At 37.8% G+C, this 23,834-nt stretch overlaps 2 protein-coding genes across 2 annotated transcripts in view; one reads left to right on the top strand and one right to left on the bottom strand.

Annotated features, from left to right (window-relative positions):
- The window catches only part of MARCHF5 (membrane associated ring-CH-type finger 5), a 59,541-nt gene extending 42,824 nt beyond the window's left edge, over positions 1–16,717 (bottom strand). Inside the window, exon 1 of the mRNA XM_045854210.1 lies at positions 16,396–16,717. Coding sequence (XP_045710166.1) covers positions 16,396–16,430 — 35 coding nt within the window. The 5' untranslated portion in view covers positions 16,431–16,717. The remainder of the gene's footprint in view (positions 1–16,395) is intronic.
- Positions 16,718–16,852: 135 nt separating this feature from the next.
- CPEB3 (cytoplasmic polyadenylation element binding protein 3) overlaps positions 16,853–23,834 on the top strand; it is a 177,528-nt gene continuing 170,546 nt past the window's right edge. Inside the window, exon 1 of the mRNA XM_045854203.1 lies at positions 16,853–16,997. The gene's annotated coding sequence lies outside the window, so the exon portion shown is untranslated. The remainder of the gene's footprint in view (positions 16,998–23,834) is intronic.

Below are 23,834 nucleotides of genomic sequence, written 5' to 3'. Positions count from 1 at the left end.
TACAACCTAGGTAGGAACAGGAGGTAGGTAGTGTTTGTTTAGCTCGCTGACCCTCTGACCCACCTCAGCCAAGCTGTCTCGATTTTCACATTATCTTATGGTTATCTAAAAATGCCCCTCCTCCTTTCTTTTTAAAAAATTTATTGCGGTAAAATATACATAACAACACTTACTACTACTTTAACCATTTAAGAGTACAGTTAAGTAGAAGTAAGTACCTTGACGTTGTTGTGCAACTTTTACCACTCTCCACGGTTTGGGTTTTAACCTACAATTTCTGCATAAAATTTCGATAGATAAGTATAGAACAAATAGACCAGTTAATTAAGGTGTTATGTATTTTCCCCACAACTGAGGTGGTTTTGTAAATATATTTGTGTACATCTGGGAAATAAGATGTATCACTTTGGTAACAAAATATAGGAAGACTGTAGAAGCTTTTTTTATTGATAGTTATGTGTTTATTTCCATTTTAATGTTCACAGTTTTGTTTTTATTGATATTTTTATTGATTATGCTATTATAGTTTTCTCAATTTCCCCCCTCTATCCCCCTCTGCCCTGCACCCTAACCCTCCAGGATCCCCCCCATTCAGTCCATGTCCATGGGTTGTACATATACTAAGTTCTTTGAGTCCTCTCCCATACCATTTTTTTATCTCTCCCTTATGCCTACTAACCATGCTTCTTCTCCCCACCTTTTCCCACCTATTCCTCCCTTCCCCCTCCCCACTGAAATTCCTCTGTGTGATATTCATTTCTCTGATTCTGTTCCTGTTCTGGTTGTTTGCTTAGTTTGTATTTGTTGTTTTTCTTTTCTTTTAGGTTCATTTGTTGATAGTTGTGAGTTTGTTGTCATTTTACTGTTCATATTTTTTATCTTCTTTTCCTTAGACAAGTCCCTTTAACATTTCATATAATAATGGCTTGGTGATGATGAACTCCTTTAACTTGATCTTATCTGGGAAGCACTTTATCTACCCTTACATTCTAAATGAGAGCTTTGCTGGATAGAGTAATCTTGGATTTAGGTTCTTGCCTTTTATGACTTCGAATACTTCTTTCCAGCCCCTTCTTACCTATAAGGTTTCTTTTGAGAAATCAGCTGATAGCCTTATGGGAACTCCTTTGTAGGGTAACTCTTTCCTTTTCTCTTGGAGCTTTTAAGATTCCCTCCTTGTCTTTAATCTTGGGTAACTTAATGATGTGCCTTGGTGTGTTTCTCTTTGGGTCCAACTTCCTTGGGACTCTCTGGGCTTCCTGGACTTTCTGGAAGTCTATTTCCTTCACCAGATTGGGGAAGCTTTCCTTTATTATCTGTTCCAATTCAGTTTTCAGTTTCTTGCTGTTGTTGTTCTCCTTCTGGAACTCCTATAATTTGGATATTGGAATGTTTCAGATTGTTTCAAACCCCAGAGGTTTGTAAGAGTCTCTTCATTTTTTCGAATTCTTGTTTCTTCACTGTGATCTGGATGGATGTTTATTTGTTCCTTTGATTTCAAATCGTTGCTTTGAGTCCTGGTTTCCTTCCTGTCACTGTTGGTTCCCTAAACATCCTGCTTTATTTCACTTTGGGTATCCTTCATGTTTTTTCATTTTTCGACCCAGCTCAATCAGATCTGTGAGCATTCTGATTACCAGAGCTTTAAATTCTCCATCAAATAGGTTGGCGATCTCCTCCTCGCTTAGCTCTGTTTCTGAGGCTCTACTCTGGTCTTTCATTTGGGCCATATTTCTTTGTCTTGGCCCAGTTGATAGGTTGTAAGGAGGCAGGCAAGACTGTAGAAACTTTCAATAATGGAATATAAGTGTATGCATCTAAGCACAGCTAGAGTAGCATAATCAATCAGTATTAAGGTGAGCCAAATATTAAATTAAGTCATTTCAGTTATCAGGAAAAAAATTAAATGCAAAAAATGTATCTACTGAAAAATTTAATGGTATGTTAATATTTTTGTTAGACTTAAAAAACATGTTTATTCAGAACAATCTTCATACTATGTTGAACCTAATGAAATTGCCTATATTTATGTTTTTTACTTAATAGCAATTTCATATTTTAATCTCATACACACAATATACTTATATGTATAATCTCCATAAATTCTGGATAAGTGTAAGTTAACATTTTCCAACATTTTATTATGAAAAATGTCAAACTTTAAAAAAAAAGTTGAAAAACCTCTCAGCGAATACCCATATTTCCAACATCTAGATTCTGTAATTCTTATCATTTTGATGTACATGTGCTTTACCACATATTCCTTCATTAATTCACTGTATTTCGGATGCATTTCAAAGCTGCAGGCATCAGTATACTTTATCCCTGAATAATTTTTACAGTTTTACTTTTCAGAAGGTACTCAAGTGATATTTAAAGCAAGCATTTTCAGATTTTTTTCCAATTTCACAACTATGGTAGGCTAGATGAACAATAATTTGCAGTGGAAACTTATTAGGAATTAAGCTTAATTAGAAGTGTTAGTACAACTAACTGTTTTATTGATTCACAGTGATAAGTATACAGCTTACAAATCTGGATTTTTAAGACAGTGCTCATTAGAGATAAATGGAAGTTAATCATTAGAGAATAACTGAAATTATCTTACAGAGGAGATATTTTAAAAGTAACCTTATTGATCCCTGAGTGGTGTGGTTCAGTTGGTTGGGCATTGTCTCATAAAGTGAAAAGTGGGTGTTCAATTCATGCTAGGTTGGGGCATATGCCTGGGTTGCAGGTTTGGTCCCCCAGTCAGAGGCAACTGATCGATGTTTCTCTCCCTCTCTTTTTCCCTCCCTTCCCCTCTTTCTATAAAAATAAATAAATAAAATCTTTAAAAAATAAAAGAAAACTTATTGATACTAATACTCTCAAAAACTGTGCCTACTTCTCAACATCTCCACTCAGATTCTTACCACATATATTTTTTATTTATTCCAACAGTTAAACAATAAATCTGATGATGGTCAATTTAGATCAAACAGTATTGTCCATGATACATAAACTTCTGGTAACAATACTAAATTAAAATTGTACCTAAAAATTGTAGCTTGGATGCAGATAAATATAAAATGGAAATTTTATAATAGCACAAGTTTTATTCAAGTACAGAACAAGCAACTGAAAAGTAGAGAAATTGCCAACAATTACTGAACATTCACTGGTTTAATGTGGTTGCACACAAAATATATGGAAGATTGTGTCTATCTGGCTATCTGTCATTTAATTGGGGCTATGTCCAGTAGATAAGAGATCTGTTTTTAGGTTCCAGTACATCCATTTTAAGAAGAAAGATCAATTTGGATAGATCAAAGAAGGCTTCAGGGAGGAGTGATAGTAGAAATTGATCAGGGACATGTTATTTTATTACAGGGATTCTCAAAACGAAGGTCCCTGGACCAGCAGCTTCAGGATCACTTGGGAACTTATAAATTCTCTGGCTCCACCTCAGATCTAGTGAATCAGAAACTCTAGAGGACGGCCTAGAAATGTGTTTTAACAAGCGCTAATGGTGATCCTGATGTACAATATAGTTTGAGGACTGCTGATGTGGAGATATGGCAGGTTAAAAAAATCAGAGATTGGAGGAAGCATCTGTATAAAGCAGACAATTACTTAATTTGCTTAAGTTAGAAATAATCGCTTCTAATAACTACCATATTTTGCTGTTTATAATGCTTTATTTCCCAAATTTTGGGGGGGAAAATAAGGATGCGCATTATACATTGGTAGTACTAATTCCCTACCTATATAAATGTTTTTACTTCTTTTATTTATGCCTATGTGCTGAAAGTGTAACTGTAGAAAGCAGTAACAGTATCCATATGTTCAAAAACAAATAGTAAAATTCCTTTATAATACAAAAAACAATTATCTAAATATAAGTAAACTAAAAAAATTGAATTAAAAAATTAAAACAGAAGACTTTTTCCCTAGAAAGTTTGGGCCAAAAACATGGATGCACATTATATGTTATGCAAGGCAAAACACAGTACATATTTTTTTAAATATTTTATTTATTTACTTTTTAGAGAGGGAAGTGAGGCGGGGGGGGGGGGAGAGAGAGAGAGATATCAATGTGCGGTTGCTGGGGGCCGTGGCCTGCAACCCAGGCATGTGCCCTGACTGGGAATCGAACTTGCGACACTTGGGTTCGCAGCCTGTGCTCAATCCACTGAGCTACACCAGCCAGGGCCATATTTTTAAATATAAATAACAGTACAGAAAATGTTAAGTTCTAGAATTTACCTACCTAATAGTGAAAGAACATCAGTCTGTGAAATAAAGGCCAGGGAAACTGACTTAAAGCATATAAAAACAGTAACATGAATACTTTTAGGTAAATAGCCTGTAAGAAAATATTATTAGTCTTCAGGGTTGGAGAAAAGTAAAGGAAGGAACAAATAATGTATATGAAGCCCTTCTTCCCTCATTAAAAAACAAATGAACAAACAAAAATTTCTTAAGAGACTATCCAGGAACATCACCTGAGAAGGTCTGATAATTATGTTTTCCCCATACCCTACTCCCTCCTTGTTGCAATCTATTTTAGCTATTTATTCTCCAATTCCCTATCTCCACCCTTTTAGGGAGAAAAGAGGTGTTTGAAAATAATCGGTTTACAGTTTCTCCAGATCTTAGAATAGAGGGGAGAGTAGAAACTTATGCTTTAATGTATAGCACAACTTTTCCTCTTTTTAAGGAACAAACAGTATCTCGTGCTTTCTATGGAAAACTTCCCTCCAACATCAGCCATGTATGTAGTTTAGGCAGTTCTTCACCGTCCCTAGGTCTAGGAAGAGTAATCTTTAGATTGTTGGTTTAAGGAGTATCCAATCCCCCAGATTACAGCAATTGGGATGCTGTGACCATAAAACTGGTTTTATCAGAGTGAACCTCAGAATTGCTGCAAGGAAAGTTGGTACAAAGACATTCTCTTAATGGGAGGGAGGTGGGGCGGGATGGGTGGGTGGGCTGGGAGTAAAGGACAGAAAACTGTACTTGAACAATGATTAAAATAAAATTAAAAAAAAAAAAGACATTCTCTTTTCTACTGGGCTTGAAAGCAGGAAAAATTGTGAGACTATTGCTGTTAGGAACAGGATAGGCACCATGTGAGCCTGTAGAACACAGAGGGAACTGAAAGATGTTCATATACATAAACCCATAGTTTTGTTTGTTTAGGTTAACCAGTTTGGGGCACATTTCCCATTATGTGTAACACAAACAATTTTGATACAGAGGAAAGTCGGATATAAGATGGCCCTAGAACAATCATATAAACAGCTTTTATAAACACATATAGTATTTTTTTGTCAACAGTTTTGTTTCCTACTGACTGGAATGTGGGCAGAAAAGACTGTAAGTACTTTAAGTTTTGCAAGCCTATCTATTTTTCACACTGGCCAAAATATGTAAGCTCTTGATTCTGCTGTTAGATTATGGTCATTTGTTGGATGAAAACAGCTAAGTTAAAACCAAACATTTTGAAATTAAACATTTTTTGCTAATAATGCCATAGTATTTGCATTTCAGGGTAAATAGAACATAATTCTACTTTAATTCAAGTTATTATATTTTAATATTATAATTTATGGAATAGCAATTTGAATACCTTTAAAAGGTGAGAAAAATCTATTGTTTTCTATTTCAAAGAACAAAGCCCAAAACATTTCAATGTCCACACCTGAGAAAAGGTTGTCAATTTCTGACCAAACTAAGAGTTCCTCTTTAAATCATTTCCCCCTCTTCTTTTCAATCTTCCAGTTTCTTAGAAAGCAGTGCTCAGTGTGATGCACAAACATCATCTGAGAACTTGCTAGAAATGCAAACTCTCAGGCTGCACTCCAGACCTACAGAATCAGAAACTCTGGATGTGGGACCTGACACTACAATTAAAATTCTTATTTCTAATTTTACCTTAAAATTATTTTCTTTATTGTGGTAAGATACATTTAACATAAATTTTACCATATTAATCATTTTAAGTGCACAGTTCAGTGGTATTAAACACATTCACACTGATGTACAACCATTGCCCCCACCAATTCCCATTACTCTTTTCACCTTATAAAACTGAAACCTATACCTATTAAAAAACATCTTTCCATTCTGCCTTTCCCCCAACCCCTGAAAACCACCATTACATGGTGCTTTCTATCTTAATGATTTTGACTACTCTAAGTACCTAATATATGTGGAAATTGTTCAGTATTTGTCTTTTTGTGACTGGCTTATTTTATGTAGCATAATACCCTCCAAGTTCATTTGCACTGTAGAATATCCTTCCTTTTAAAGGCTGAATAATAGTGCATTGTATGTATATACCACATTTTGCTTATCCATTCATCGGTTAGGACTTCCATAATTTAGCTATTCTGAATAATGCTGCTATGAATGTGGATATATAAATGTATGTCTTTAGGATCCTGCTTTCAATACTTTAGGGTATATATCCATAAGTGGAATTGCTGGATCATATTGTAACCTTTATGAATTTTTTTGAGGAACCACCAACATTGTATTTTACAATAAGCCCTTCAGGGGGACGCATTACCTAAAGTTTGAGAACCTCTGCTCTAGCCATTTTTCTTTCTTTTTCCTTATTTCTTCCTTGTCTCAACTTACTCAATGTAAACATTTTAAAATTTGGTTTTAAATTTAAAAAGTAAGTAAAATGCTTCAGATCTTTCCTTCTAAGGAAAAAGGCTAGCTAAAATTGGGAAAAAGACTATGTGAGCTCAGGATATTCTAACTAGTTAAAAAACCTGGGCTTTGGAGCCAGATTGCTTGAGTTCAAATCCCTGCTCACTACTTACACTTTTTAATGACAGGATCCCTTCAGCTGTTGTAAGGCAGGACGTTAAAATCTGGGATCCATGGAAACTTATGGGGGTTGGTAAATTTGGATGGGGAAAAAATTACGTGTTTATTCACGCTAACCTCAATAAAATTTAATTTTTCTTTAATGATGACTGTAAACAAATCACACTAATATTAGTATAGCAATAAAAAATTAGGACAGTGCCCTGGCTGACATGGCTCAGTGGACTGAGTGTTGGCCTGCAGGCCTGCAAACCGAAAGGTTGATTCCCTGTCAGGGCACATGACTGGGTTTCGGGGCAGGTTCCTAGTTAGGGGTGTGTGAGAGGCAAAAGACTGATGTTTCTCTCACACTTCAATGTTTCTCTCCCTCTCATTCTCCCTTCCCACCTATCTCTCTAAAACATAAAAATGTTTTAAAAATGAAATTAGGACAGTGACCAAAAATTTTCATATTACTTTACAATGTGCAGATCCCCAAATAACATTTAGTTCATCACTAATCTGAAATTAGTTATTATAACTACCAATGGACCTTGTATTTTAATAGCTGTAATTCAATATACTTGGTTTCATTTCTGATCCTATATATTGTTTTATTCTTTCAAAACATTCTGAGAAGAACCCCTAGGTTAGCCAGACTGCCCAAGGTACTCTTAGCATAACAAAACATTTTGGTAAGACCCCCTATTATGAAGGATTAAACAAGTAATCGTGAAAGTGCTTAAGAATTGCCTGGTACATATATAGTCACCTAATGAACACTAGTAATGGCACTGATAAAGATAAAAAAGATGGTGTCAACTTTACATGTATGCTTAGATTTTATGGATGCATTTTCTTACCTAAATTAACACACAAAGCAATTCTGCTCGGCACCCTAGTATTCAGTGGAAAACGTCCTGGTTTCCTGCCCATCCTTTCCCTCCAGATTTTTCAATACATCACCCCCAATGATTAAGATATTCAAACTCTCTCAATTCATCTTCTTCCACCTGTCTTGTCCTTCCATTAGCTTTCCTAAATGCCCCCTGGCTTGCTGATGTGCACACTATTTACTTCCACAACTTCCTACCAAACCACGTTGTGGCACATTAGTTTACAAAGTACGTAAAGGGGAGATCTGGAGATTACCATGGATGGTTCAGTGATCAAAGAACAAATTACTATCATACTGTGAAGACAAGAAAATAGAACTAAACTAGACAAATCTAAAGAATATTACTTATTCCTTAAAATAAATACACAGCCTTACTGGTATTGGTAATATCATTAATCTGTATGTATAGCATGCTACTCTATAAAAGATCAATCACTTGATCCTAGATCATTTAAATAAAACTTTCTTTTAGTTATATATCTTTCCTAATAGTAAAAATTACAAGCAGTTCAAGGAATGGCTAGTTTACCTTAAATCTAAGATTACTCAAGATCTCCTCCTAAATCAACTTGAGCATCTACTAAGTACATTCATTATTTGATGCCACAAGGAACAAATATATGCATAGAACCAATATATACATACACTAGAAACCACCACATAAAACATTAAGTGCCAATAAAAGATGTCAGAGACTATATATAATACAGAAATGTGATGATGACAGTAAGAAACAGAATGAAATAGCTGAGGTTTCATGAAACGGAGCGCAGATGAGAATACAGATGAGAATTCAAGTTGGACTGGGGAATGAAAAGAGTGAAAGGAATAAGTATTCAAAGTGAGAAAAATAGCATAAACAAGTTTAGAGATAGAAATGAACATATGGTTATGAACAATGGAAAGACCAAAGGTCTGGAGCAGAGAGGTTTTAAGATACAGATAGTACAAACTAGTTTCGAAAGGGTGGATGATAAACATAACCTTACTTTATAGGGTTCATTTGTGAGTCATTCACTCTTTGTATGATTAAGTTAGTTATTTAAAAAATATATGGAAAAAGGGTGAGAAAACTTATCAATAAAAGAGTTTCTCATTTGAACATAACTAAACAAGATAGGTAATCCAACAAAACAGCTGGCAGTAAAGCCTATCTTTGCAGACTCGAATTGCAGGTGTCTATCTTGGATTATTAGAAAAATCTGGGAAGTCAGTCTCCTGCCCCAGAGACCACTGATGAAAACTTAAGTGTAACAGAATAGAACAATTCCAGGATATAGGAAAGCAATGAAACAAGCTTTAAATAGCTGTTATTGTATCATATATAGTTCCTTGATATATTTGTTTGACAGTTTTACAAAACAGAACAAGCACTAATTCAAAACAAGCTTAGAGATCCACACTCTGATTATTGCAAGGCCGGCCCCAGTTGACAATGGAAAAAACTGCACTCTGTTGCTTTGTCTCAGGATTAAAAGCATTGTATCCTATGTATTCTGGAGTAGGAACTACAGGAACAAGACTATAAAAATCTTTGTGTCTGTTCACCCCACTGGAATGGAAGTTAAACTATCTGGAGTCCTCAAAGAGATATAATCACAATCATGACACACTACCTAAGAGCAAAGCTAAGGGAAATATTGGGCATGGGCCAAAAAGTTTGTTTTTTTCTGTAAGATGGCTCTAGTAGCACTTAGTTGTCTTGAACTTCATTCGAAACAATTTTATTAGACTGTATTGTGACAGCTACCACAGCGTGCATTAAAAAACATCAAAATTGGTGAATTTTTGTGTAGCCATTTTAATACTGAAAATGGAAGAAAATATGCAATATTTTTAGCATATTATTTCAAGAAAGGTAAAAAATGCAACTGAAACAAAAAATAATTTTTTCAATGTAGAGAGAAGTTGCTTGTGACTGATCGAATATGTCAAAAGTGGTTTGTGAAGTTTTGTGCTACAGATTTCTTGCTGGACGATGCTCCATGGTCAGGTAGACCAGTTGGAGTTGATAGTGATCAAATTGAGACATTAATAAGAGAACAGTTAACATTATGCCATGTGGGAGACAGCCAACATACTCAAAATATCCAAATCAATCGAGTTACTGGTAAAAATGAAAAATGTGTCTTATTCTATGGAAAAAGAATAAATGGACTTTTTGGCCAACTCCATACATCACATCAAAAACAGTCATTTATTGAGCACATATTCATGCCACATCCTTTGTTTCGGATCTTCATAAACTCTGCAAGCATAATTATTTCCATCTTAAGGAAACAAAAGCCCAGAAAGGTAATCTGCCCAAGGCTTCACAGTTAAGAGAGGCACTGATGCAACCTAGGCCTTGACTCACTTAGCTTTTGTCTCTGCATCATGCTGCCATATTTAGTGTATTCTGATAAAAATTTCCATTTCTCATTTCTAAGGAAATTATAGCCTGTCCAAGAAATGCTGTGTTTCATTTTTGCTAGAGTACTTTTAAGCAGCCATAAGGAGCTTTCACCAGAATTCTAAACCCTTTCTAGTCTAGTTCAATGTGCCATATAAATATTATCATCTTTCATTATCTTATGAATTATGGCATGTAGAGCTGGGAAGTGAGTATGTATGTATGGCATATAAAGAATTGCTACATGAGTCTGGACAAGAGATAAACAGTATTTCTGGATGAAATGGTCAGAAAAGCTTTATAAATGAGGCAGAACCTAAAGTGGGTCTTGAAGAATGGGTAGAACTTTGAAAGACAAGATGCTGAAAAGAAAGTCTTATCTTCAGAGGACAATGAGCAAATCAGTTCGTCTTAGGCAAAAGACATGTACTTAAATTATGTATTCATTCTTAAAAAGAAGCAACATTTTGAAAAGGTAGTTGGTGCCAGCCATATACTCAGTGTCTTGAACATAAGAGGAAACATAATACATGTGATTACAGGAGGCCCTAAAGGCCAGGCTTAAGAATTTGAACTTAAGCTTAATTAGCAATAAGAAAATATAGGAATTTTTGAGCAAATGAGACAACTGTTTAAATGGTGTTTTGTAAAATTGTTCTAACCACTAATATATCCTAAACAATGAAAAGAAAGACATTGATTCAACAATGTTTCCAATATACTAGATCCTTGTGGAAAAATGGGATAGGAGTTTCTGATTTCAATGACTTTCCAGTTTAATGTGCATGGCGGTAGTAAAAGTGAGTGTAGAAGACTGATACATGGAATAGGTGCATTAAAAAATTTACAATACAATGTGATACACTACAGTGAATGCATCAAGATTCTATGAAAACACAGGAAGGAGTAACTCACTCTCCCTGACAGAGTTGTGCAATGCTTTAAGATGGTATATGAGCTTAATTATAAAGATGGGTAACAGTTAGTTAGGTGTTAAGAAGTCATCTAAAGCAAAAACAAGGAGATGAAAGAGCAGGAGATACTCAGAGGACAGTGAAGTGCAATGCAGAAGAGTATGGTTAAGGGCAGATACAAATCCCTTTGCTGGGATCTTAAAAGTTTAGATTTTACCCTACAGATGTAAAGACTGGAGAATTTTAAAGCATGGGAAGGACATGATTATAATTGTGCCTTGGCTAATTCTGGTACTACTTTGTAAGTCAGAGTTGAAGAGAAAAACTGGAGTCAAAGTAGAATCTATAGTATTTGAGAAGCAAGTAGACTTGAAGGGAAAGATGCAAAAAAACCCAAAAAACTTCAGTTTTATGGTTGGTGGACTGTAAGAATGGTCCTATCAAAGACTAAACATTGGGAGTTCAAGATAAGTAAAAAGGCAGGAAAATATCAGTAGTTTAGATAGGTTAAAGTGCTAGTAATACTGTGTATATACAGGTAGAAATGTCTACTGAGCAGCTAGAAATGAGATACTAAAATGTGAAAAGAGATCAGGATAAAGACACACCTGGGAGTCGTTCAAATAGAGGTAAAAATGAGATAATAAGTGAGTACACTTTTCAAAGAAAATTGGTAAGTGCTGAGGATTGAACCATACTTACGTTATTGAAGGGAGTAAAAAGTGAGGAAGTTAGGGGGTAGTGGATCAGTTTCATCTTCAATACATGTATGTCAAGGACATGAGGACCAAGAAAAAAGTCATTAAGTTTATTGCTTAAGAAATTACTGATGACCTTTAGTGTATTTTTAGTAGAGCTAAGGACAAGAAAGGGGAATGAAAAGTCAAATTATAAAGAGAAAATGAAAATCTGAATGTCATAAATAGGGGAAAGGATTAAAAAGAGTGGTATGTTAAGGTGGATATTTTATATATATATTCTTTTTTTAAAGATTTTATTTATTTATTTTTAGAGAGGGAAGGGAGGGCGATAGAGAGAAACATCAATGTGCGGTTGCTGGGGGTCATGGCCTGCAACCCAAGCATGTACCCTAACTGGGAATCGAACCTGAGACACTTTGGTTCGCAGCCTGCGCTCAATCCACTGAGCTACGCCAGCCAGGGCTGGGTATTTTATATATATATTCTTTAATTGCTATATGGCACAGAGCTCAAAACAATATTTTAAAAAGCAAATGTAGATTGATTAAATTTTAGAAACAAAACTATTCTATATGATATATAAGCATTAAACAAAAACAGTAAGAATATAAACCCATTTATGATAGTGGGGTGGGTATGGGGAGATGATATGGGACTGGGGATACTGGTCAAAGGTGACTTTGTAAAGTTTCTAATTTGTATATACAGATGGAAGTAAACATAACTAACTGCTAGTGACTTTTAAAATTTATTGATTTTGTGGGGGAAGGGAGGAAGAGAGAGAGGGAGATGAGGGGGAGAGAGAGAGAGGGAGGGAGAGAAACAAAAATATTGGTTTGTTGTTCCACTTAATTTATGCATTCATTGGTTGCTTCTTGTATGCGCGACTAGAGATTGAACCTGCAAACCTGGTGTATCAGCATGACGCTCTAACCAACTGAACTACGCAGCCAGGGTACTAAATTCCTAATGATTTAATTCCAAGAGCTGCTCTGTAATTGACAAAATTGGATAGAGGTGATTAAAGACATGATGTCAACTTAGAAAGAGAATGGGAAGTTGCTTTAATAGAAACTAAGATGGTTATATAAATCAGAAGACAATATAGTATGATCCTGCCAGAGTATTTTCCAAAGGAATTTATATCTGTGGTTGACATCCTCACAGAGTAAATATTCTAAATCACTTTGCACTAAAGGAGGCAGGCAGGGAACACATTATTCTACTTGCTTTTCCTTCATCTGACTGTTCTGGGAACACTGGCTTCATGCCCTGCCTACTCACCAGGTGCAAATAAGTGATGCAAATCAACGTCAACAAATTCCTGAGTGTTCACTGTGAGACAGGGTACACAAGTCAAATTTCCAGAAGCATTTCTGAGCAGGTCCAGACCTTGAATCTGAGGTCCATTCCTATAGTTTGTTATCCTTTGTATTCTCTACATAATCCTAATTTTGAGAAATATAATAACAGATGCCTCCTTAAAGAAGTGTGACAATGAAGGAAATACAAACTGACCAAGGTTCAGAAAGCTAAATATATACAGGGTTTTAGTTTATAAATGGTTATTATTTCAGGTCAATGACTTGTGATCCCAAATCATTCATGATGCTAAAAAACCCACCACTTTCTCCACTACCCTCAAACAACTGTTTATTGATAACAATTTAAAAGTTTTTATAAACAGTTGCTTATTGTTTATAAAAATGAAAAGCAAAAAAAATGAAAAGCAAACTATATATCTACATGTGGGTATACTCTTTCCACCTACAAATACTGCAATAATAAAATGTATCAAGATAAACAATTGCTAAACTAAGTTTATTTACTTCACAAAAGACAAGTCAACTTCTGATATGAATAAATTGCCATTCATTTAAAAACCCTGAAAGACTAAGTGGTATAAACTAAACATACCATTCAGGTTAACAATTAAACACCATCTTCATTGTATTTGACAGTTTATGGGACACAAACCTCACTAGAATTTAAGCTCCATAGAAGTATATATTTTTTTGGTTACATGCACTACCACATACCAAAGACCAAGAATAGTACTGAGCATATGTAGGCACTCAATATTTATTAAATAAATTCAATAAGTACAAATGTTTAATTCACTATAAAGCACCTAACTTTTAACCTAGAAGTCAAAGAACAACTGTGTATTATATTACTTCCTTACTCTTCTTGAGGATAAAAACTGAAGAAGTCAACATATGAACAGGTTTCAGAGCTCAATTCTGTTCCTCAAAAATTGCCACCCAAAGACCAAGCTGGGGGAAAGCCAAGTCAAGGCAAGAATTATGGGCCCCAACAGGCTGTCAGCATTCCTCAAATGAATTCATCAAGAACCTTTGTGTTCAACTTGCATTTTGGACAGTCCTAGATTATGTAACTATGAAAGAGATGGGGCGGTGGGGGGGGGGGGTATTGCCACACTGGTTTGTTACAGTAAAATCTTAAGTACCTTCTGTGTGCCTAATATATGAATAACGTTTTATTGTTTTATAAAGTGCTTACACCTGTCATCATTTGATATAACCCCGTGAGCTAGAATATTCCCATTCTATAAGGGTAACTCCAAAATTGCAGAGCTAGTTAAGTGGCAGAATAAGAATTTCAAGATTTTGGTCTCTAAATTAGCCCAAGTTTTTTGCACTAAACCGTACTACTTCTTACCACAAAATAATCCCATAGGATTTAAGGTAGTGTTTTCCAAAGCCACAGAAGAAACATCTGGAAAGCTTTTGAAAATAGAGATGCTCGGGACCCATCCTCCCAAAATTTGTAATCTAATTGGTCCTGAGCGAGCCATCCAACTATACTTTTAAATGTACCCGGGGTGATTCTATTGTGGAAGCAGGTTGCCAAGTATTGATTTAATAATAGATAATAAAGGTCTTTGAATGCCATCTTAAGAACCTACCTTGAGCTATGTCAAAAAGGTAAAGATGAGGGTAAGCTAGTATTATAGTCACGTGCTTCAGTAAATGCAACCAGAATTTCCAAGTTTCTGTTGAGAAGTTTTAAATGGCTCACTAGCACTCCTTGGCTTTTTACTTTTATGAAAATCTCCAAAGAACATATGAAAGCCAGGTCAGCTTTTAGACACACAAACTTTTCTAAAAGTCACCTCCATAAAAGTGAAAGCTGCAGGCGCTCAGATATTTAACTACCAAATTATAAAATATTCTGCACGAGAATAGAGTCTCGTGGAATTGGCAGTGGCAGGAGGTAGCTTCTCTGGGCTTGTTTCTTCAGTAGTCCTATGCAGTTTGCCAGTATGCTACGTTGTAATTAAAAAATGAAAACAAACAAACAAAAGAAAACCCTGGTAAATTATCAGACCCCCTAGACAACTGGGGGGAAAGACTAAAACTTAAAAAAAGGAAAAAAAAGTCATGCATTTGTTCATCAAAATAAATATGTATTGATAACCTGCAGAGTACAAGGCTCTATTTTATGGTTCAAAATAAATAATGATGACTAAGTTTCTGCCTTCTAGGAGTTTACATTAAAAGAAAAAAAAAAGGAGTTGTCAATACAACTTGACCTGAATACTCAAGGTCAGTTGGATGAATCACTAGGTCATCCCAAGTGAAAAAAGTACCATGATTTCTACTAATTTAGATGTCTCAAAAATCTAAGTTCCAAAGGAAATGTCTCATTTGGGGAGGAGATGCATCCTTGGGTGATTTGTATTCTGAATGTGGCAAATCCAAATAGCATTTAACTGGATATAATCTCAATTAAGGGAGGGCTTTCATTTAACACCTTACAGTTGGATCTTTGCTCAGCACAAGGAGCTGTACCACCTGCTGAACTAGGTGGCAAGTGGTGCCCTGAGAGTTGTAAGCAAAAATAAACATTATAAATTAGCCTGTAGCATTGGCTATGCCACAAAATTAAGATCTGGCTAGGGGGAAACTGTGGTTTAAAGCTTCAAAAATTCAAGGTGGAACCCAAGGACTATAATTTGAACAGCAGAGGGCGATTCATCTGCTTTCACAGCACCCCCAGGTATGGGCAATTGGCCCCAACATAGACGAAACTTTCTCGTGAACTCAACGAATCTTAAAATAACGCTAAGTGTTCAGAATTGAGTTCGTGTGGTTGTTTTCTATAACCTCTACTTTGGTCTGACCATTAAAGCTCCCTTGTGGATACTCTCGACCTTACAGTACAGGCGTGGGGATGGCATGAGGGGGAAGGACGGCTGAAGTCATCCTCTGTCTTTCCAAAAGAAAGCTTATCCTTGTTTTTCGGAAAGAGTCTTAAAATTGTAGGATCATTTCCCTGAAAGATGGTCTGGTTCTTCTGGCCAGTGACATCACTAACAAACGCGTTACAACATAGTTTGGGAGAAGGGGAGTAAGAAATAAAAAAAGAAACTAATTCTGGGGGTTAAAACGAGTCCCTACCATTCCAAAACGGCATTCCAACAATACTAGACGCTTCTCCCTGAGTTTTGCTTTAAGTCGGCGCAGCCAGGCCGCCGGCTCTGTCCCCCCACCCCGCCTCCCTCCAAGTACGAACCGCAAACTTTCTGCCCCTCACGCGGCCCCCGGGCAGCCGAACTCCTCCCCGCACGCCCCGCTCCGCTGCCGTGCAGCCTCAAGGCCGGACGCGGGCAGGGCCCGAGCGGCTATCCGCGGCTCGCGCGCTCCCCCAAGCTGTCCGTACCTGTCCAGCATCTGCTGTAGGGCTTGGTCCGGCATCTTCCGCGGAGCCGGGGCACTCGCCTGTCCAGTGAACCCGGTCAGGGCCGGGCCCAGGGACAATAGCACTGAGAGGTGGCGGAGTAGGCCTCAGTCCCGCGACAACCGGGAACCTGCCACCCAGCCTCCCAGGGCAGCTTCGCGAGCCCGGCGGCGACAGTGCGCGGCCTGCGGACGCCTGGAGGAGGTGGCGGGGAGCGAGGAGGAGGAGCCTGGGGCGGGGAGGCGACGATCGAGGCCGGGGTTCCTGCCCGTCGGCCCGGGGTTCCGGTCCATGGACCGCGGGCGCCGAGTTGTTGCCGGCAGAGGAGCTACCTCTGTGAGGTAAGAGTCACCGCCTCCGCGCGCGCCGGAGTCGCGACGCAAGGCGGCCCAGAGCAGCCTGGGAGATGTAGTCCTCGGACGGTCCCCACTAGAGGCTGCACAGCCAGTCCGGACCACCGCCGCCGCGCCCGTCCCCCGCCCGGCCGGCGCCCTCCTGTTTCCTTCCTCCAGGGGGAAAAATGTGCTTTGGGCCGCTTTCCAGGAAGCAGCAGGATGTGCCGCTCCACTGTCAGTAGCAACAAGGTCAGCCCTTTCTGCCTGTTTCTTTTCTGCTCAGCTCTTGCCCTCAGGTGGGACCGAGCCAGGTGAGGGGAAGGGGCTGAAGGGCCGTTTCTCCTAGGGGTCCGCAGCCCCGGCCGTGGCGTCGGTCACCGTGGCGGGTTTGGGGTGGCACAAGTGCCTTCTGAAACCCTAGACCCCTGCCGCGTCCGAGTCTATTTTGGGGAGTCACACAGCTTCGCAAGGGGTCGGATGCTCTAGTCCGTGGGGCGGGTGGGCAGGGGCTACCTTGACCAGCCAGTTCCCACCCGAGTCATTATGTGTTTGGGGGTGGGGTGCGGTGAGAAAAGATGATCTCTGCCTCTCTGGGAATCTTCTAAAACGTGTCTGGGCTTTCAAGGGCTCGCCGACAGTCTCCAAATGGGACATGGTCATGAATAAACAGCTCTTGCTTACTCAGCTGTGGGTTGTCAGGGATGTTTGTTTCTTTCTGTTGCTGGTCACTGTTAACCATTTCTAGTCGCCTTGACACCTCCAAGCAGGTGGATGTGTGTGTGTGTGTGTGTGTGTGTGTGTGTGTGTGTGTGTGAGGATGGGGGTGTTCAAAAGGGAAAAATCATAAATCACTGGTTGGGTTATTATCTGACGCTCTAAGGACAGCTTTGGCGGGAGGAAAGAGCTATTGGCTAAAACGAATGCGTCTTTTTGGGCAACCTGTGGAGTCCTCTAGCGTTGTGATTAGTAGGACGTCTGGTATTTTTTCCTTGATTATGCCTAATTTCTGCTGGAAGATATTTGATTTTTCTTTAAGTTAAAACGTGTATTTTAAGCTCCCTTTTATGTAGAATTTTACAGTCAGCTCTTAACTCTCTGTTTAAAGTTTGTTTCCTGAATATATTTGAGCTAGAGTGTACATTGCCAGGGAGGAAAAATAACTTGTGACCAGAAGTTTATTTGGCCTCCAGTTTCTGAAAGATGCTTTTATGAAAGGATTTGGGATTTTACATGGTGAATTACAATTAATGCTTCACCTTTTTCTTATGGTATGAGAAACAGGCCCTCCACTCAGGGAATAAGTGTTTAATTTAATCAGGGTGTTTGGTATTTTCAGTTCCTATTTATTGCTATACTGTGTAAACCTTCCCTTACTGTATATCTCTGAAGCGATCGCCAGCCACAGGAGATGGATATATGCATTCCTCTCAAAAAATAGGTTTTGATCCTGGCATGTTTACTAAATAGGCCAGTGCAAATTCAGTTTCGTGATTTACACTAAATGTGAAGGAACTCTCACCTCATCTTAGAATTTCTATATGAACGCCAAATTGGAAAGTAACATGACACAGTTCTTTTGATAGCAAAGCTGTGTGAAGATTAACCTTATTATTTTTAAAAAAGGATTCAATATTAGCGTTCACATGAAAATTATGTTTCTTGGCTCTGTTACAAATCCTTTGAAATAGAAAAAAGAAAATGTTGTTTTACATCTTAGAAGTAATTAGCCCCTGACCTACTAATTTCACTCTTTGGTATCTACCCATGAAAAATAAAAACATATGTCTACACACAGACTTGTATGCAAATGTTCATAGCAGCATTATTCCCAATAGCCAAAAAGTGGAAACAACCCAAATACCCATCAACTGAGAATGAGAATGAAAGTATTCTAAAATTGATATAGTGATGATTGAACAACTCTGTGAATATACTAAAAGCCACTGAATTACACCATTTAAATGGTGAATTTTATGGCGTTTAAATTATATATCCATAAAGCTATTTAAAGTAATACCAGATAAAACATTAAAATCCATTATTAGTACACTGACTCAATATGTTATCCATGTAACATAATATTATATAGCTGAGCCATCAGTTAGGACTCCCCCCTCCTCCCCCAGAAATCAACTCTACTAATTCAGCCCCACCTAGGGGACATTCATTATTGTCTGGAGGTGGTTTTGATTGTTACACTAGGGAATGCTGCAAGTATCTGGTGTAGAGACCAGGAATGCTGCTAAATATACCATAATGCATAGAATAGCCCCTCACAACAAAGAATTATGTAGCTCAAATGTCCATTGAGCTGAGGTTGAGAAACCCTGAGCTAACTTGGGCAAAAGAAAATTCATTGGAAGGGTATGGGTTCACTCACAGAATTCAAAGTGAGGCCGGAGAACCAGGCTGGAAATAGTTAAGTACCAGTTACCCTAGAGAATCTTGGTATCAGGAACTTTCCATGCTCTTGTACTGGGTTCAACACAAGAATGAATAAATTCCAGTGTTTTTATTCTGCTTCAGTTCAAAATTGAAGGAGGGAGTATTGAATCAATCTTCCTTGTCACTTGACTAAGGGAGGGCAGTATACCTTGAATAAAGGCAATTCCTCAAAAAGAAGAACATTCATTAGCAAATACCTATTGACCATATATTTATGTTCCGGATACTTAAAATTTTTTATTGATTTTTAAAAAATATTTTATTTATTTATTTTTAGAGAGAGGGGAAAGGAGGGAGAAAGAGAGGGAGAGAAACATCAATGGGTGGTTGCCTCTTGTGTGCCCCCCACTGGGGACCTGGCCTGCAACCCAGGCATGTGCCCTGACTGGGAATTGAACTGGCTAACCTTCGGTTTGCAGCCCACACTCAATCCACTGAGCCATACCAGCCAGGGCTTGATTTTTTAAAATTTTTTTTGAGAGAGAGAAAGAGAGAAACATCAGTTTGTTGTTTTACTTATTTATGCATTCATTGGTTGATTCTTTTTTAAAAAAATTTATTGATTTCAGAGAGAGGAAGAAATATGATTTGTTGTTTAACTTATACTTGCATTCATTGGTTGATTCATGTATGTGCTCTCACTGGGATCAAACCTGCAACCTTGGCTTATCAGATGACACTCTAACCAACTAAGCTACCCAGTGAGGGCTCCATTGGTTGATTCTGGTATGTGCCCTGACTGGGGATCACATCCTCAGCCTTGGTGTATTGGGATGATGCTCCAATCAACTGCCTATCTGGCCAGGGCTGTTCCAGGAATTTTTTAGATGCTTGGGATAGAGTAGGGCAAAAGAGACAAAAATACCCTCATGGAACTTATTCATATGATGCTAAATCAGTGCAAATCTTTAAGGAATAATTTAAAGAATTTAGAGTAGTTGCAAAATACCAACACCAGTAAATACTGCCTGCATGTTTAGTGAAAAATGCATAGAGTAGATTGTATTTATAGTATTAGCCCATTTACTTTTTTTTAAATTTAGCAACTACAAGTGGGTAGATTGCTAGGTTATATAACTTTTTAAAAATATTACCTCTGGATATGGGAAGAGGAGGCTACTTTTCATTTTATTCTCTTATGATGTTTTCATGTTTCACCATGGGCATGTATTTTATAATTAAAAAAGAAAATTTGTGGTGCACGTGAAGGATGATTAATGGCTTTTCAAAGTCACAATGTTGTGGTGTTTTACTTATTATAAAAAAGCAGAAAGGCCCTGGCTGGCGTAGCTCAGTGGATTGAGCGCGGGCTGCGAACCAAAGCATTGCAGGTTCCATTCCCAGTCAGGGCACATACCTGGGTTGCAGGCCATGGCCCCCAGCAACTGCACATTGATGTTTCTCTCTCTCTCTCTCTCTTCCTCCCTCCTTTCCCTCTCTAAAAATAAATAAATAAAAATCCTTTAAAAAAAAAGCAGAAAGAAAGAGCATCTGACTGGAAAGTGAGACCTGTAATCCATTCAACAAATATGTGTTGAGCACCTAGCTGCCTTAATTCCTTTTTGGAAAAGGTGAAATAAATAAAATATCAAGCAGCAGCCATGTATGAGACATGCTGTGAAGTGCCGTACCTGGTAGAGGATTAAAATTTGAAAGAGATCTAACAACTGCCTGCAATGGATGCTTGTTGGGATGTACTTATTAAACACCTCATATGCGACATGTGCTGGCCCCTTTACATACATTATCTCAAATCCTAACAACGGCCCTATCAGATGGGTGGCTATGTCTCCCATTTCACAGGTGTGAACATTGTAAATGGGAAAGATGAAGTCATGGCAAATAAGTGGCATAGTTGATATTTGAATCCAGGTGTATCTGACTGCTGGAAAACAGTGTATTATTGTAGTATGTGGGTAGTTAATTAAGTATTAATATCACAGGATTACCCATGATTAATTTTTAAAGATCTTTACAGATAGGTAACCTGGGAGCTCAGAGAAGAGAAAAGAAGTTACTGCACATTAGAGTAGTCAAGGCAGGCTTCCTGGTGGAGGAGTTGTTTGAAGGTCTTGAAGGAGGAACATATGGATGTGTAAAGAGAAAGACAGAGTGTCAACCTTTACAGAATGCCTGCTTGAGGCCAGAAATAGCTCACCTAATCCCCATAGCCCGATTTGAGAAGTGAGGAAACAGGGCTACTCTTACTCCTACCCTCTGCCAGGGATAGGCAATTAATAGGCATTCATTTTTGCTGATCTGATAGGTGCAACGTGAAATTTTATTATTGTAGTCAATATTTACCTCTATTTTATACCTTCTGGGTTTTACATCTTGAGTAAGATGAATTCATGATAGAAGAGGAAGTGTACATATAAACTAATAAACTAGGACACAGTCTTTTAGAAGTGTAGATGTTCGGCATAGTTTTCTTCTACCTGGGGGTTTTATGCCTTTAGGGGGGCATTATATTTAACACCCTACACTTTAGGGGGTCATTGACACCCTACAGCTGAAATCTCAACTTGGTAAGTCTGAGGAAGATCACCTATTCAATGATTTATTCAACATCATTTCCTGAGTTCCAACTATGTGCCTCCAACACTGTAGGAGATACTGGGGTTAAAAAGATGTGAATAATACATTGTTACACTGTTCTTTCCATTCTGTTGTTTACAGTTTAATGGAAGAGCTTTGTAGTCATATATTTACAGTATATGGAAATCCAAGCTGATATATATGCACATATTCCCCAAAACCTAGGAATCCTCCTTGAGCCACCCTTCTTCCTCATCATATATGCCTACCCTTCAGTCAGTCAGCAGGTATGGTCCATTTATCTGCTAAATAGCTCACAAATACATTTATTTGTGTCAGTGTCCCTGTCTTCAGTCCCCTTAACTGTCATCTCTTACCTTGGACTACTTACCAGTCTCTTAATTGGTCCCCTCCATTCACTTTTATCCCCTTTAGTTGATTTGACAATTGACCTCTCCGGTCTACTTTTTCTTCCTTTGATTTATTAGTAGAATGACCTTCTAAGAAATGTAGGACTGATCATGTTACTGGCTTAAAATCCTTCTCTGGCCTGTTTAAATCCTGGTGAGAGGGAGCCAGTAGAAAGCATAAACTTAGCAATTTGGAAAAAAGGGAAATAATCTGTAAATTATGACTTTCATAATTTAAGCTTCATGAGGGCAGGGATCAGACCGTATCTGCTTTGTTCATTATTGTATCCCTAATGCATAGCACAGTGCTTAGCTCATGGCAGGTGTTCAGTAAATATTTAGTAAATTTTAAAAAGAGAGACACTTCTAAGGCCAGAATGAACCCTGTGATGTTTGACTGGAATTGGAGGTATCAATACAAACTCATAATTTTATAGGCATATAAACACACACAGGTGTATGCCTACATATGCTTTGTAGTTCTATCTGCTCAGAGGGCCTAAGGCAGTCACACCCCAGAACCAGTGAGTATACCGACTGCTATCTCCAATAAAGGGAACCAGGACTCTTTGGAGAAATTGCTACTTCTGGACTGGGGCAGGAAAAGTACATAAGACTGAACATCTCCTGCGCCAGAAAGTAGGGATATGCTCAAAAAATGATAGGGACATATCAAAAGAACCCAGAACTTAACTTGTTGACACCCCAATGGCCAAATAGGAAGTAACATAAATAATAATAGTAGTGAATTATAACCCACAGAATAAAATATGAATTTATGAGTCCATGCTAATGCAAATAAACAAACCAGGGAGAAGGAAAAACTCTTTAGTAATAGTAACACTTTAATTAACGTAAAAGGTTTGGTTATACCAGGAAATCACCACTTGCAAACACCACAGGGATAATTGATGCAGGCAAGAATCATTAAATTGGTGCATGAAAGTATGTTGAAAAAAAAAAAGTATGTTGAAAAACAGGATATTCACGTAGAAAATATCTTCCCAAAGATATTTAAATAAAAAAGGAAAACTAGTAACTTTACAGTGGCATAATCTGGCAGACACTACCTTAACCCAGTAATCAAAGTTAACATCACCACAATAGGACAAATCCACATCATATTTTTTCTAAAACAATGCACTGAAAAAGGATACAACATCACTCCTGTTCTATGACTACCAAGTATGTATGACCTGAATTTATGCATGAGGAAATGTCAGATACACCAAAATTGAGGGACATTCTACCAAATAACTGACCACGCTCTTCCAAAGTGTCAAGTCCCATATTTAAAGGAGACTAAGGAGACATGACGACTAGGTACACTATGTGATCCTGGATTGGATTCTTAGAAGAGATTTTGGTGGGCCAATAGGCAAAATAAGGTCTGTGAATTATATAATAGTATTAAATCATTACTAATTTTTTCAATTTTGATCATTGTACTGTGGTCAATAAGATGTTAATATTTGGATAACGTGGGTGAAATTGTAGGGAGATTTTTTTTGTAACATTTTTGTAATTCTGAAGTGATTTCATAATGAAAAGTAAAAAAAAAAAGTAAAATAAACCTTACTTCAAATGGCTTTGTATTGCCTTTACTTTCTTTCCCGAGCACCCACCCCCAACCTGTCTTCAGTTTTCTAGTTCCACCCTGAGCCCTAGCATGCCAACTATTGGCTTTTTTCTT

This window comes from Phyllostomus hastatus, unplaced genomic scaffold (assembly GCF_019186645.2).
Source record: "Phyllostomus hastatus isolate PE091 unplaced genomic scaffold, TTU_PhHast_1.1 phas_scaffold_1066, whole genome shotgun sequence".
Taxonomy (NCBI): domain Eukaryota; kingdom Metazoa; phylum Chordata; class Mammalia; order Chiroptera; family Phyllostomidae; genus Phyllostomus; species Phyllostomus hastatus.
Note: the sequence above shows the minus strand (reverse complement) of the source record. Positions and strands in the feature narration are given on the sequence as shown.